The sequence below is a fragment of the Agelaius phoeniceus genome, chromosome 8 (genome assembly GCF_051311805.1).
Source record: "Agelaius phoeniceus isolate bAgePho1 chromosome 8, bAgePho1.hap1, whole genome shotgun sequence".
Classification (NCBI taxonomy): Eukaryota; Metazoa; Chordata; class Aves; order Passeriformes; family Icteridae; genus Agelaius; species Agelaius phoeniceus.
Window position 1 is genome coordinate 11,400,801 of NC_135272.1, and position 11,767 is coordinate 11,412,567.

The 11,767-nt window shown below is 50.6% G+C and overlaps 1 protein-coding gene across 4 annotated transcripts in view; it reads left to right on the forward strand.

Annotated features, from left to right (window-relative positions):
• Window positions 1-11,767, forward strand: part of ASTN1 (astrotactin 1) — a 69,783-nt gene that overhangs the window by 53,595 nt on the left and 4,421 nt on the right. For 2 of the 4 annotated variants that reach the window (XM_077182006.1, XM_077182007.1), the window contains exons 21-23: window positions 19-119; window positions 581-764; window positions 5,512-9,296. In XM_077182006.1, coding sequence (XP_077038121.1) covers window positions 19-119; window positions 581-764; window positions 5,512-5,746 — 520 coding nt within the window. In that variant the 3' untranslated portion in view covers window positions 5,747-9,296. Of the gene's footprint in view, window positions 1-18; window positions 120-580; window positions 765-5,511; window positions 9,297-11,767 lie in introns of those variants that run through there. The other 2 variants (XM_077182008.1, XM_077182009.1) reach the window with 1 other exon arrangement.

An 11,767-nucleotide genomic window follows, 5' to 3' on the forward strand; every position in this document is an offset into this window, starting at 1 on the left:
TTTCCCCTTCCCATCCAGGTTCACGCTCTGGGGAGTTGACAACACAGGAAGGCGTTCCAGGTCAAGTGATGTGACGGTCAAGACACCGTGCCCTGTGGTAGATGATGTGAAAGCTCAAGGTGAGATGGAGGGAGCTGCTTGGGACAAGAGGGAGTTCCCCCTTCCAGCATGTTCCTGTACATGTCTCATGTCCTGGCTGTAACCTCTCCCTCACCCATAGTGGCCCAGGAGCTGCCACACGGTGTGCAGGGCTGAGATGGGGGCTGCAGGAGACACACGTCCTCTCTGAAAACAAAAGGGAATAAATGGTGTTTCACTAACACTACCTGATGGCATCACCCATTAATTTTATTAATTAGACCAAACTGTGGGAAGCTAACCTGGACTGAGCCCAGGTAATGCCATCTAGTCTGTTGGAACCTTGTCCTGATGTGATGTAAATCACATAATATAACAAAATAACTCAGTGGACAAATCTTGGTTCTGGTCCTGGCTTCCCCAGAACTGAGCTTTAGCTGTGGTGGGCTTTATTCATGCCTTTCCTTGCACCCCCCTGAACACCCCCTGTCCTTGTGCCCAGAAATAGCAGACAAGATCTACAACCTCTTCAATGGCTACACGAGCGGCAAGGAGCAGCAGACAGCCTACAACACCCTGCTGGACCTGGGCTCCCCCAGCCTCCACCGAGTCCTCTACCACTACAACCAGCACTACGAGAGCTTTGGGGAGTTCACCTGGCGCTGTGAGGATGAGCTGGGGCCCAGGTAGGCTTGGGAGCTGAGCTGGCTAAGCAGGCAGGCCTGCCCTCCAGCAGGCTTGTCCCTCAGGGATTCTGGTCACCAGGAAGGCATCTCTTCAGCAAATCTTATGATATGATGATGGATGATAGACCTCAGAGTGTCACAGTGGGGTTTCTGTTTTGCTGGATGCTGTGCATGTGCAAGGACCACTAACATAGGACAAGGTGGAAAGTGGTTGACTGTTGTCAACCCAACCCTGCTGTCCATCCCATCAGCCCTGTCCTGTCTCTGGAGTTTGGCCCAACATGTTCATGCTGTGCAGAGTGGCAAAGGGGTGGGATTCTCTTTTTCCCTTCATAGCTGATGCCACAGGCAAAAAGGCAGAAGATCTTGGAAAAATAACACGCCTACAAGGGATGGAGATTGGATTCTGCTTTCTACCTTTTCCTGAGCTTTGGCTTGAGCTGAATGTACCTCTGTGTGCTGAACCCTGTCAGCTTGTGGTCCCCAGCAGGCAGAGGACTGATTTTAGGTCTAAATTGTACATTTCCTCACTTTTGATCCACATCTGTGGTTGTGTGTGGGTGACATGAGTGTTTTTGGTGCCCAGGCAGTGCTGAGCTGCCACAGCAGGTTTTGGAGGAGGTTCCTGTCTAAAATAGTCTCTTTGTGCCTGAGTAAGCACCATGTCTTCTTTTCAGGCTTCTCCAGGTTGCTGAAGCCCCTCCAGCTGCCTGAGAATGTCCCAGGCTTGTAGAAATAGCCAGATGTTCCCTTCTCCCCCTGTCCTTCAACATCTGCTTTAGTCTGCGTGGTTTCCCAGTAATGTGGATATTTCCAGTCAGTTCAGCAGGCTGGGCTGAGAGCTTGCGTGTGCTGCAGTGGTGTTTCATAGCATCTGGCCTCCAAACAACCAGAGCTGTGACCTCATCTGGGAATCAGGGGTGCTTTCAAATGTACATCAACAAGAGCTCCTACTCTGTGGAATTCATGGCCTCTGCCTTACACCGTGCCCCACCCCTCCTCTTGCCAGTCTCACCACTGTCTTCCAGCCCTGCTTCTCCAGGTGATCACTTGTGTACTTCTAGCAGAGGATAGGAAATTCTCCATATACATTCTGTGTCCTCCAAACCTCTGCTAGGCAGTCAGAGAGACTCAGCTTGTGCCTTCTTGTACTTAGTGCATTGCACTTGTGTCCTGGCACAGCTTTGGTGGGAAACTCTCAGGAGTTTCCATGCCCTGGAGTGGAGGTGGGGTCTCCTCTCTTCTCCCTTTTCCTATTTATGTCCTAAGAAATGTGAACTCTTTGAGGCACAACCTCAAAGCTCAGTAGCAACATTGCAGCACATGGAGCCTTTTTAGGGCAAAGGCTCCCAGCAGCTCCTCTGCCCAGGGTTGCCTCATTCCCCCGACACTCAGTGGGATCAGCAGGCTTGGACTTCAGTCTCACCTTTGTCTTGATCCCAGCTGTGGTGATGCCGCTCCATCTCCATTTCCAGATGTGAAATCCAGCCCCAGTTTGCACAGACCATCTGACATCTGTTGTGGTGATTTGCATGAGGAACACATAAAATTCCTTACGTGACAGACTGGAGTCGTCACGGAGCCGCTGCCATCACCGAGGCTGAGTGCTGCCACTGCTGCTCCCTGCCCCAGTGAGCACCAGCCAGGACACGGCATGGAAGCTGCTTCCTCGAGCCCCATGAGGCAGAGGCATTGCCACGGAGCAGCCAGAAATGCCACTGAATTACCCAAATGATACCATTTTCTGTGTGAATATTCAAGCCAGAGGGTTAACTGCAGCCTCTGGAAACGCTGGAGCGCTCGGGGTAGGATGACGCAAGTCGCTGATGAAGTGTTTGCAGCTCGCGCTCCTTGGAAAGAGGCACTGAGGCAGCTGCAGCGGGCTCTGGTGATGACAAATCTTGGAAAGCAGACCTCCTGTTTGATCGTCTGCGAGGGCGAAGCACCCAGACTGGTGGTGACAGGACAAATCACTTGCAGATGACATTATTTAGCCAGCAGACAGTGTTTGTTTGACTGTTGCTGATGCTCCTTTGAAGTCGGGGATGCAGACCCACACGACTGACTCTACCATGTCCCTCCTCCTCCACACGTCCAGGGCACCTCCTACTCTGCTCATTTGTGGCACACTCAGCTCCCTTCTTGGCAGTGCTGGCTGCTGGACTGAAGAAGCAGAACTTGTTGTGAGCGCACAGATAACTTGTCTGAGGCTGCGAAGGCAAATCGCTCCCTCACGGTCCAAGAAGGGCTGCAGAGAGTCCTGGTCTTTGTATAAGGAAAGGAAATGGAGAAAAAAGCAAACAGTAAGTGGAAGTTGGATTTGATGCAAAGCCTAGTGAAGTCTGGTGGTGCCTATGGGCTTTGAGCCAAAATCTGTGGGATAATATCAGGCATTCCTGTGAGGGTACCTGGAGGAGGAGAGGCACTCGTGGCATCTTGCTTGGCTGTCACATGCAGAGACCAAGACAAGTGAGAGCTTGGCTGTTTTCTCATGGCTGGCCAGCTTGGGTGGCTGTCTCCAGAGCCAAAACCATTTAAACCACCTTTTCCTCTCTGGCATGCCCTGGACATGAGCTCTGGGGTGGCACTTGTCATGTGGCTGCAGAGCTGGACAACCTTTCAGTGGCTCCAGATTGGGCCCTTGGAGCTGCAGTCACATCCAAGGTTTTCTCTCCAGGAAAGCCAAGATTGGCTCTGACTGGACTTAGGGTAAATTAATTCCTCTTCAGGCAGCTCTCCCATGGTGTGCCTGGCCTGGAGGGAGGTGTGGAGAGGCAGTGGATGTTCCTTCATGGTTGGTACACATATCCTGGAGCTGTCACACCAGCCCAAGGTGCTTATCCTAAGTAAGAATGTCCAGTAAGAATGTGATTTTTTTCCTTCAGAATCATGATTTGTGACTGCTGCCTGTTCTGGGCTGAGCAGATGCTGAGTTAAAGCTAGTGAGGGGCTGTATCTTCTTTTCCTCGACTATTCTAACCCAGCAACTGACCTTGGAGCTGGGTAGGAAACTTATCCCAGCTCATCAGACACTTAAACTTTGGTCTGGGTTTCCAGGCACATGAGATACCTTCAAGATGCTTTATTTGAATCCATTGCCTCCACAGTGGCCACATTCCCTGGAGATCACCCAAAGTGTGAGACAAATTTAAAATGAACACAATGTGTTTTATCTGTACAAACTGATTTTCTTGATAAAAACATTAGCAGCGCAATTTTATGAGGACAAATTTGAAAAGAAGAGAACACAGCTTAGATCATGTTTGGCCATGATCCTCTGTGCTCTTCCAATATCTCAGCCAATACAAGAGGCTGGTGATTTAGCACTTCCTCACTACCAGGACAAGCCTGCACGGAGGCTATGATGCCCTGGGTGTGCTGGATGTCTCTTGCAGAAGATGGATTCATCCTGGACCTGCTCTGCCTCTGTCACCTGACCTTCTCTCAAGGCTTCCTTGGCTGGGTTGTGGCTCTTTACAAGCTGCTGCTGCAGTGACTTGCCTTTCCTCGTCTTGTTCTCCACAACTGGAAGATACAAAGTGCACATGCAAAGAACCAGGAGATCTGCCACATCCCCTGCTCTCTCAGAGCTTTTTGGATGGGTTTGATGTGTGCTCCAGTGTATCCATTCTGGTTTGCACGGTGTCCCGTAGGACACATTTCCTAAGCTGTTCCTAAATATTGTGAGTCATGTAGCAGGAATGTCATTCACTGTACTTATGTCTTGTATGGATCATAATTCTTATCTCACCTTCAGCCTTCCATACAGACCCTCACAAGCCAGACAGGACATTCTGGTTTGGATTTTTTTTTTCTTAAATCTCCCTCCTCCTTAGTGGTATCCTGGCTTGCTGCTTGCAATACTGTGTGCATTTCTGGCAGTGGAGAAGTTGAGGATGCCCCATTCCTGGAAATGTTCAAGGCCAGGTTGGGACTTGGAGCACCCTGGTCAAGTGGAAGATGTCCCTGCCATGGGAGAGGGGAGTGGAACAAAATGATCTTTAAGGTCTCTTCCAACCAAACCATTCTGTGATTCCTACACCAAGCCATGAATGGCCAGCATAGCTCCTGAATATGCAGCACATACACTTAATGGAGAGGATACACATGGTGACACTGTTCTGGGCTGGCCATATATGTCATGCCTGACACGATTTAGCTTTTATCCCCACTGCCTACACTGCTATTGGCTCTGTTTCCCATCCTGTTATATTTGGGGTCCAGTAGCTGCAACAGTGACTGGTGGTGCCACTTGAGTCCTTGGTGATGTCCATGCAAAGGGTGCTGGGGGTTTCACAGCTACACCTGTGACTGTCTCCATAATAAACTCTCAGCAAACCTGGCCTTGTTGTGTGAGTGCTACAGGGTGGAAGAAGAGGCGACAGGATAGTGAGGTGTGTGTCCCAAGACCAGTGCAGCAGGTGCAGCACTGCCATGGAGACCTGGGCATCTCTGCACTGGGTAGGGGCTGTTCTCACATGGATTTGACTTGCAGTGCTGCCTTGGGAATGGTGTGTCCCCACAGCCCCGCCATCCCTCTTTGTCCTGGCAGCTCCTCACAGCTGCTCTTGCATTATCTCTTCTCCCTTCAGGAGCTCCCGTGGTGTCCTTAACTGTCTTTACTTTTCTCTCCTCATACATTCCTCCCGCCCTCCCCGCCATCCTCTCTGTGGTGTCTCCATCACCCCTGCCACCCCTCGCTGTCCATCGCCCCCCTGGCATCTCCCCTCGCCCGCCCTCGCTGCAGGAAGGCTGGCCTCATCCTCTCGCAGCTGGGGGACCTCAGCAGCTGGTGCAATGGCCTCCTGCAGGAGCCCAAGATCAGCCTGCAGCGCTCCTCCCTCAAGTACCTGGCCTGCCGCTACAGCGAGATCAAGCCCTATGGGCTCGACTGGTCGGAGCTCAGCCGCGACCTCAGGAAGACGTGCGAGGAGCAGACGCTGAGTGTCCTGTACAATGACTATGGTGACAAGGACTACTGAGGCTTCTGGGCACCTGCTCTCAGGCTGGCCTTCCCATGGGCGTTTCTGAGGGTTTCACACATGGACCCATGGAGGGGGAGGGTGTCGCTGATGTTTCTGGAGGCGAGGATTTGGACTGGGGCGCAAAACCGGCTGCTCTGTGCAGGACTGACTCAGTATTAGTTTCTTCTTCAACTTGGCCAAAAGCCTTTCTAGTTAGAAGTCTTGTGGGACCCAGTTTTCTTGGTTTTGTTTTATTCATTTTGCCAAGAGGTTCCTCAGCATTGGTGGAGAAGGCAGGCTGGGAGGGCACAGCCCTCTTCTCCTGCCCCATCCCTGCCCTGGCTGTGGGGACTGTCTCCAAAGATGGGCCACACCAGTCGTGGGAGAAAAGTGGTGACACAGCCAGGATGGGAGAGCAGGTGATGCAGGCAAAAATGGAGGCAGGGCATGCAGGTCAAGTTGAGATGCTTATGGTTATGGCTGAGCTAATCAGCCACTGGGAGGCCAGCAGGGTTGGGATGGGGTTTTTTGCAGTTGTAAATCATGAGGTCTGGGTGAGACCTGAGAGAACAATGGTGCTGTTGGTGGGCAGAGCTGGTGTGGTGTCATCAGCTGGGGCGAAGAGGCAGGGGCATTGTGACCCCATCTCCTCAGGTTCTTCTGCCATGGCCAAAACCCACATGTGCTCCAAGATACAGAGTCCTCCAGAACAAAAGCAGCTTGGCCTCAGGGCCAGTAGTCAGCTGGACATTGTGAGCTTTCTTCTTGAGGGACCACATTCCCTGGAAGTCAACCTTAAAATCCTTTCTATTATTTTTTTTTCCCCACTATAATAAAAACTTAGGAGCAACATCAAGCTGCTGCTGAGGAGAACTCAGCTAGGAGAGGAGCAGCCAGATGACACAGACAAGATGTTCTGCACCAGACACTTGCAGCTGTGGGATAGCCCAGGCTCTGTGTGGTGAGGGGAGAGGGATGCAAGGTACCCCAATGCTGTGGTGCAGGATGGTGCTGAAGGTCCTGGTCCCAGAGAGGGCATGGAGGACAGGCTTCTGGGGGTGTTGCTTGCCTGTGTTCAGGGCTCACATCTGCCTCTTCCTCTGGTAACTTTTTTTTTAAAGCTAGAGAGCTGGGGTTGTACTGGGACACTGGGTTTGGTTCCGAGTAAACAATTCTCCAAATCCCTGTCCCTGCTGATGATGTTGGAGGCAGAAAACAGGTTCCTTTTAGCTTCAGCTTCCTGCCTGGTTTGCAGAGGAGGCACCTCTGGACTTGCCAGCTGTGCACCTTTGATCTAGACAAGACCAGAGCCCTACAGTGGGATTTTTACGATGCCTCCAGAGAGAAATTTCCTTTTCATTTTTTTCAGTCTTGGCAGGAACAGTCTTCAGCCTGTCTCATATGATTTTCTGCCTCATTCCTCCTCCTACCTGCCAAGGACATGGCTTGAATATTTGTGTGGTGCTGAGAGGGAGGCGGCTGCGCTCTGCACCCCGTCACTGCCGACAGCGCTGCAGCACCGGATTCTCTCAACAGCAGCTCAGTGTCTTCCTGCAGCACCACACTGTGCTTTGCTCTCTCCTTCTCATGGGCAGACATCTCTCCAGGGGCAGCTGGCCTGGACTGGGGAGCTGCTGGGAGCAGCCACCATCAGTCAGTATGACCTGGGCATCCCTGTGTCACTGCTGTACTGTGTGTCTGGCAGGGGTGATCAGACAAACGTTTGCTCTGTGCAAGAAGGAAGTCTCCTGGATCCTTTTGGCTTTTTCTTATGTGTTTGTCCTTATATTTTGATGTGCCTGATGCTGCCAAGGGCTTAGGGCTCGGAGTGAGACCAGTGCCACCTCCATGCACAGGTATAGATGGGCAGGTGATCTGTACTGAGTCATCACTCCTTTTCCTTTTAGCGAGACTCGTGGCCAAGACACTTCTGTTTATCCTTTTGCTTATCCCAGCAGATGCTGAGACAACTTTTAACTTCCAGCCAGGCAGCCATCCAGCCATGGGCAAAGGGCACCTCTGCTCAACGCCTCGAAGGGATGTTTGAAGGAAGGCTGCTCTGGCCCAGACACCAGTTGGTTTCTCGCCAAGTAATACCGTGTACATGGCCTTTATGTGAAATGCAGACTGTTTTCCTTTGGGTAGCAGACTCCTCTCTTTTATTGCTTACTAGGTGCAGCAGCAAGGACAGGAGCAGTGCTGTCTGCCAGCCACTCGCTGTGACACTGCCAGGAAAACCCTGCACACCCCATGCATTCACACCTGCCTAGGTTACTTTTTCATCTGGCCCCAAGATTTACACCGAGGCTCTGCAGATATTTCTGTTCTGCTTCTGTGCTGACACTTCAAAGCTCTTGCATGGGCAACCAAAGCCCTGCAGCATCATCAGCCAGCTGTGCTGGGCTCTGCTCCCTGGGTCCTGGCTTCTCCAGGGGCTGGGCTTTGGAGAGTGAGGGGGAAGCCAGCTCTCCTTTGGGGTCCTTTGGGAGCACCCTTGCACAGCTGGACGTGGCTCAGCACCCTCACCCTGTGACAGACTGTGTAGGCTGCTGGCAGGGCTGTGCTCTGCTGATTTGCCTGCTCTGGTGCCCCTGCAGCTGCTGTGCTGGCAGGGCCTGGCAGCCTGGCACGTCTGTGGGGCCATTTTCACAGTGACCCTGGCTTTGTGAGGCTTCCTTCTTGGTATCCTCACTCTAGCTTTGCAAGTCAGAACCTTGCCCAAGCTTGGATTTTCTTGTCCAAGTCTCTCAGCTACCACACGAGTCCCTCTCAGACAAATGCCAGCAGCCACCATGGGGTACCAGACCAGTCCACCATGGGGGCTGTCCCTTGGCTGCAGACCTGGCCTTGGTGAGATGTGCTGTGTGGGGCTTGCTCACCCAAAATAAGCATGCCCTGGTCTAGTGGAAGGTGTCCCTGTCCACGGCAGCAGGGTTGGTACCCAATGCTCATTAAGGTCCCCTCCAACCTAACCCATTCTGTGTCTCTGAGATTCCCTGCAGGGCTGACACCACCCACATCTGCTGCAGGGTCCTACTGTTGGGCCTGCACAATATTTTCTCTCTTGGACTCCTGATTCTTCCCAAGCTGCCAACAACAGGAGAACTGTTTTCCAACCATTTCTGCAACCTCCTTCACCCCCCCTGCCCTTTCTTTTTGTTTTATTTCTGAATTAATGAGCAATCATTCACCTGAGATGAACCTCTGGGTCGTTAACTTTTCTTTGCTGCGTCCGTACCCCTGTAATAGCATTACTACCTTTTCCTTGTCGTGGAGTTATTTAACATATAAAGACAGTTTGGTCCTTTTCTTTACAAAGATGGCTACAATTCATGTTCCTTGATGTTCTATTAAACCTCTAATGTGACGTTTTACTACTGTAGATTGAAAGTAGGGTGCTTTAGGGTGAGATAGCCATGTGGCAAGAAATACAAAACCCTTCTGGATTACTTAAAAAAAAAAAAGAATTTAAAAAAAAGGTTTTAAACAACAGCAACAAAAATCATTGTACCACTATGTAAAACTCCAGATGATAATTTAACTGACTATTAAAAGGAGCTGTTAGTAATCCCTGGCTCTGGCAAACTAGAGTGTTTGTTTATAGTTTTGGTCCAGTTGATGTCATCTTTGGTTGCAGATGAAACACTCTCAGCCTTTGAACTTGGGTGAGTCTTCACACAAGTTTAGCATTAGCCTGTCTGTCCACTGGGTTAGCCAAGTCCCAAACCACTCAGCACACACAGATGGAGCCATGTCCTGAGCCCTGTCCTGCCCACCTGCTCTGCTGGATGTGGGAAGGTAAAGATGTCTCCAGTCATCCCTTTCTTTGGGGAAAAACTGCATTTACACATCCTCAGCAAGGGTCTCTCAGCCCTTCATTTGCAAACCTCCACAGAGGCTGGGAACTTGGAAGCAGAGTCCAAAAAAGCCATTTTTTCTGTCTATAAGGTGATTTGCCCACCTTTTAGCCATTCTTTTAGTATATTAGGTAGATGAGATGGTGCTGTCTGGTGATTAACCACCCCTGGACAATGTCCTGGTCCATCTGGCAGACTTTTGACAGAGGACTAGCAGCAACATGAGTATTAATGTCCCACAAAGAATGTGAAAAGCAGTGCCTGGACAGAGGTGAGATCTGCAGAAGATGCCAAAAGCCACTTACAGTGCTGTGTTGTGTCTAATGGTCAGGCCATCAGGACTTACAAGGGCAGGTCCCTTGGCCAAGCCCAGTGTGCATTGCCACCTGCCCTGCCAGATGGGTGGAAGACCCAGGGAAAGCCTGGGCAGACAGACAGGCAGACAGGCAGGACACTTGGGAGGACACAGGAGGGGGATTTAGGGACTATAGCACACAAATCCATAGGAAACCAGACTTCATCAAGTCTCATGGAACAACTTGATTTTTTTTTTTTCTTTTCCCAGTGCTAAATTGCAGGAAAATAAGCTAAAAATACTCCCAATACTTTCCTTCTGCTATTTTCCATGCAGTTAACCACCATCTCATTGCACAATAAGCTGTGGCTATATAGTGAGATGGAGGAGGAGGAGGAGGAGGAGGAAGAGAAGAGGGTCTGTGTGGCAGCAGGGTGTGCAGCTGCAAGCCTAAACTGCTGTGTCAATACCTCAGCACAAAATCTTCTCAGGGGTCATCCGGCTTGCAATCCACGGGGGTTTGGAGAAAGGCACCCCAAAAAAGGGTGAAGTGGACTGCAAGGGGTGCATCAGCAGCACATTGGTAGGTTTTTAGGAAGGGTTTGGTAATGTTGTGTGTGTGTGTGTTTTGGAAGGGCTGCTGTTGGCTCCTCTCCAGAGTGTGTGATTTGGGGAGCTTTGCCCTAGAGAGGACATTTGATGTCACCAGGAGATGCTGTTCCTCCTCTGGGACTGAGTCCCTGTGCAAAGACCAGACATGATGAAAAGACTGATGAGGAGCATCAGAGATGGCTGGAGGAAGAAGAGTGGGGTTTGAACACAGGGCAAGGGCTTTTTGGTGCTTCTCAGACCATAGGTACAAAATTTACCTGGTCACTGAAGAAAATGATGAAAAAAAAAATCCAAACAAATCTAAAGCAACTTTATTGTCTTGGGGTTTAATTTTCTTGCCAGGATACCACATGGTCCTCTGGCTCTAGTGTGGGCCACCTTCTGCTCCCCATCGCCAGGGATGTGAACATACACACACACACACACACACACACACACACACACATTTCCCGTCATTTTAAGTGGCTTAATTACAAAAAGTGGCCAGTTTGTAGCATAACCAGGAGAAGACCTTCTGCCAAAGTGTTCTTGCAGCTGGTGACACAGCAAAAGGCTGCCTGGGTAGCAGCCTTGAATTAGGAGGTGGCATTGGAGCTAAGTGTCCCCTCACACCCCAAAACCCAAAGGAAATCTCCAGTTGGGCTGTGACTGTTCTGGGAGAGTCTCTGATTTGGGAAGAGAGGAATATGTCAGACCAAACCACCTCCCTGGCCCCCTTTGGGGTGAATCAAAGAGGCAGGACAGATGGAGGATGAGAAGATTATTTATTTTTCATAGATTTTTATAAAAAATAATTATCAAATACAAAAAAATAAAAATAGCAGCAGCCTCCATTGTGAATAAAACCCTAAAGGGGACAAAAACCGCTCAGTGTCGCTATAGAAGAACAATATTTCAGTATGTAGAAGCTGTCTGGTCATAAGAAGCACAAATGTCTACCAGCCAAGCCAGCACTTCCTGTCCCAACCCCCCAGTTCCCCTGTCCGTGGGGCACGGTCCCTTCCCTGCACACACAGGTGAGCAGAGGAAAAAACCAGGATTTTCATGCCAAAAGGATACAAATTTGGTATATAAACACACAGGCATCCAGGTAATGCTGAGACCAGGCAGGGAAGGGTTTGTCATGGCAAGATGCTGGGACTTGAAATTCTGCTTCTGGGTGTGATGTTCATGCCATGTCCCCACTGCCCCCACCTGTGGGGGCTGCCAGAACCCCACTTCTGCTGTGTTGGAATTCCTGGATCTCCTCTTCCCTGCACTGGTGGAGCAGGACAG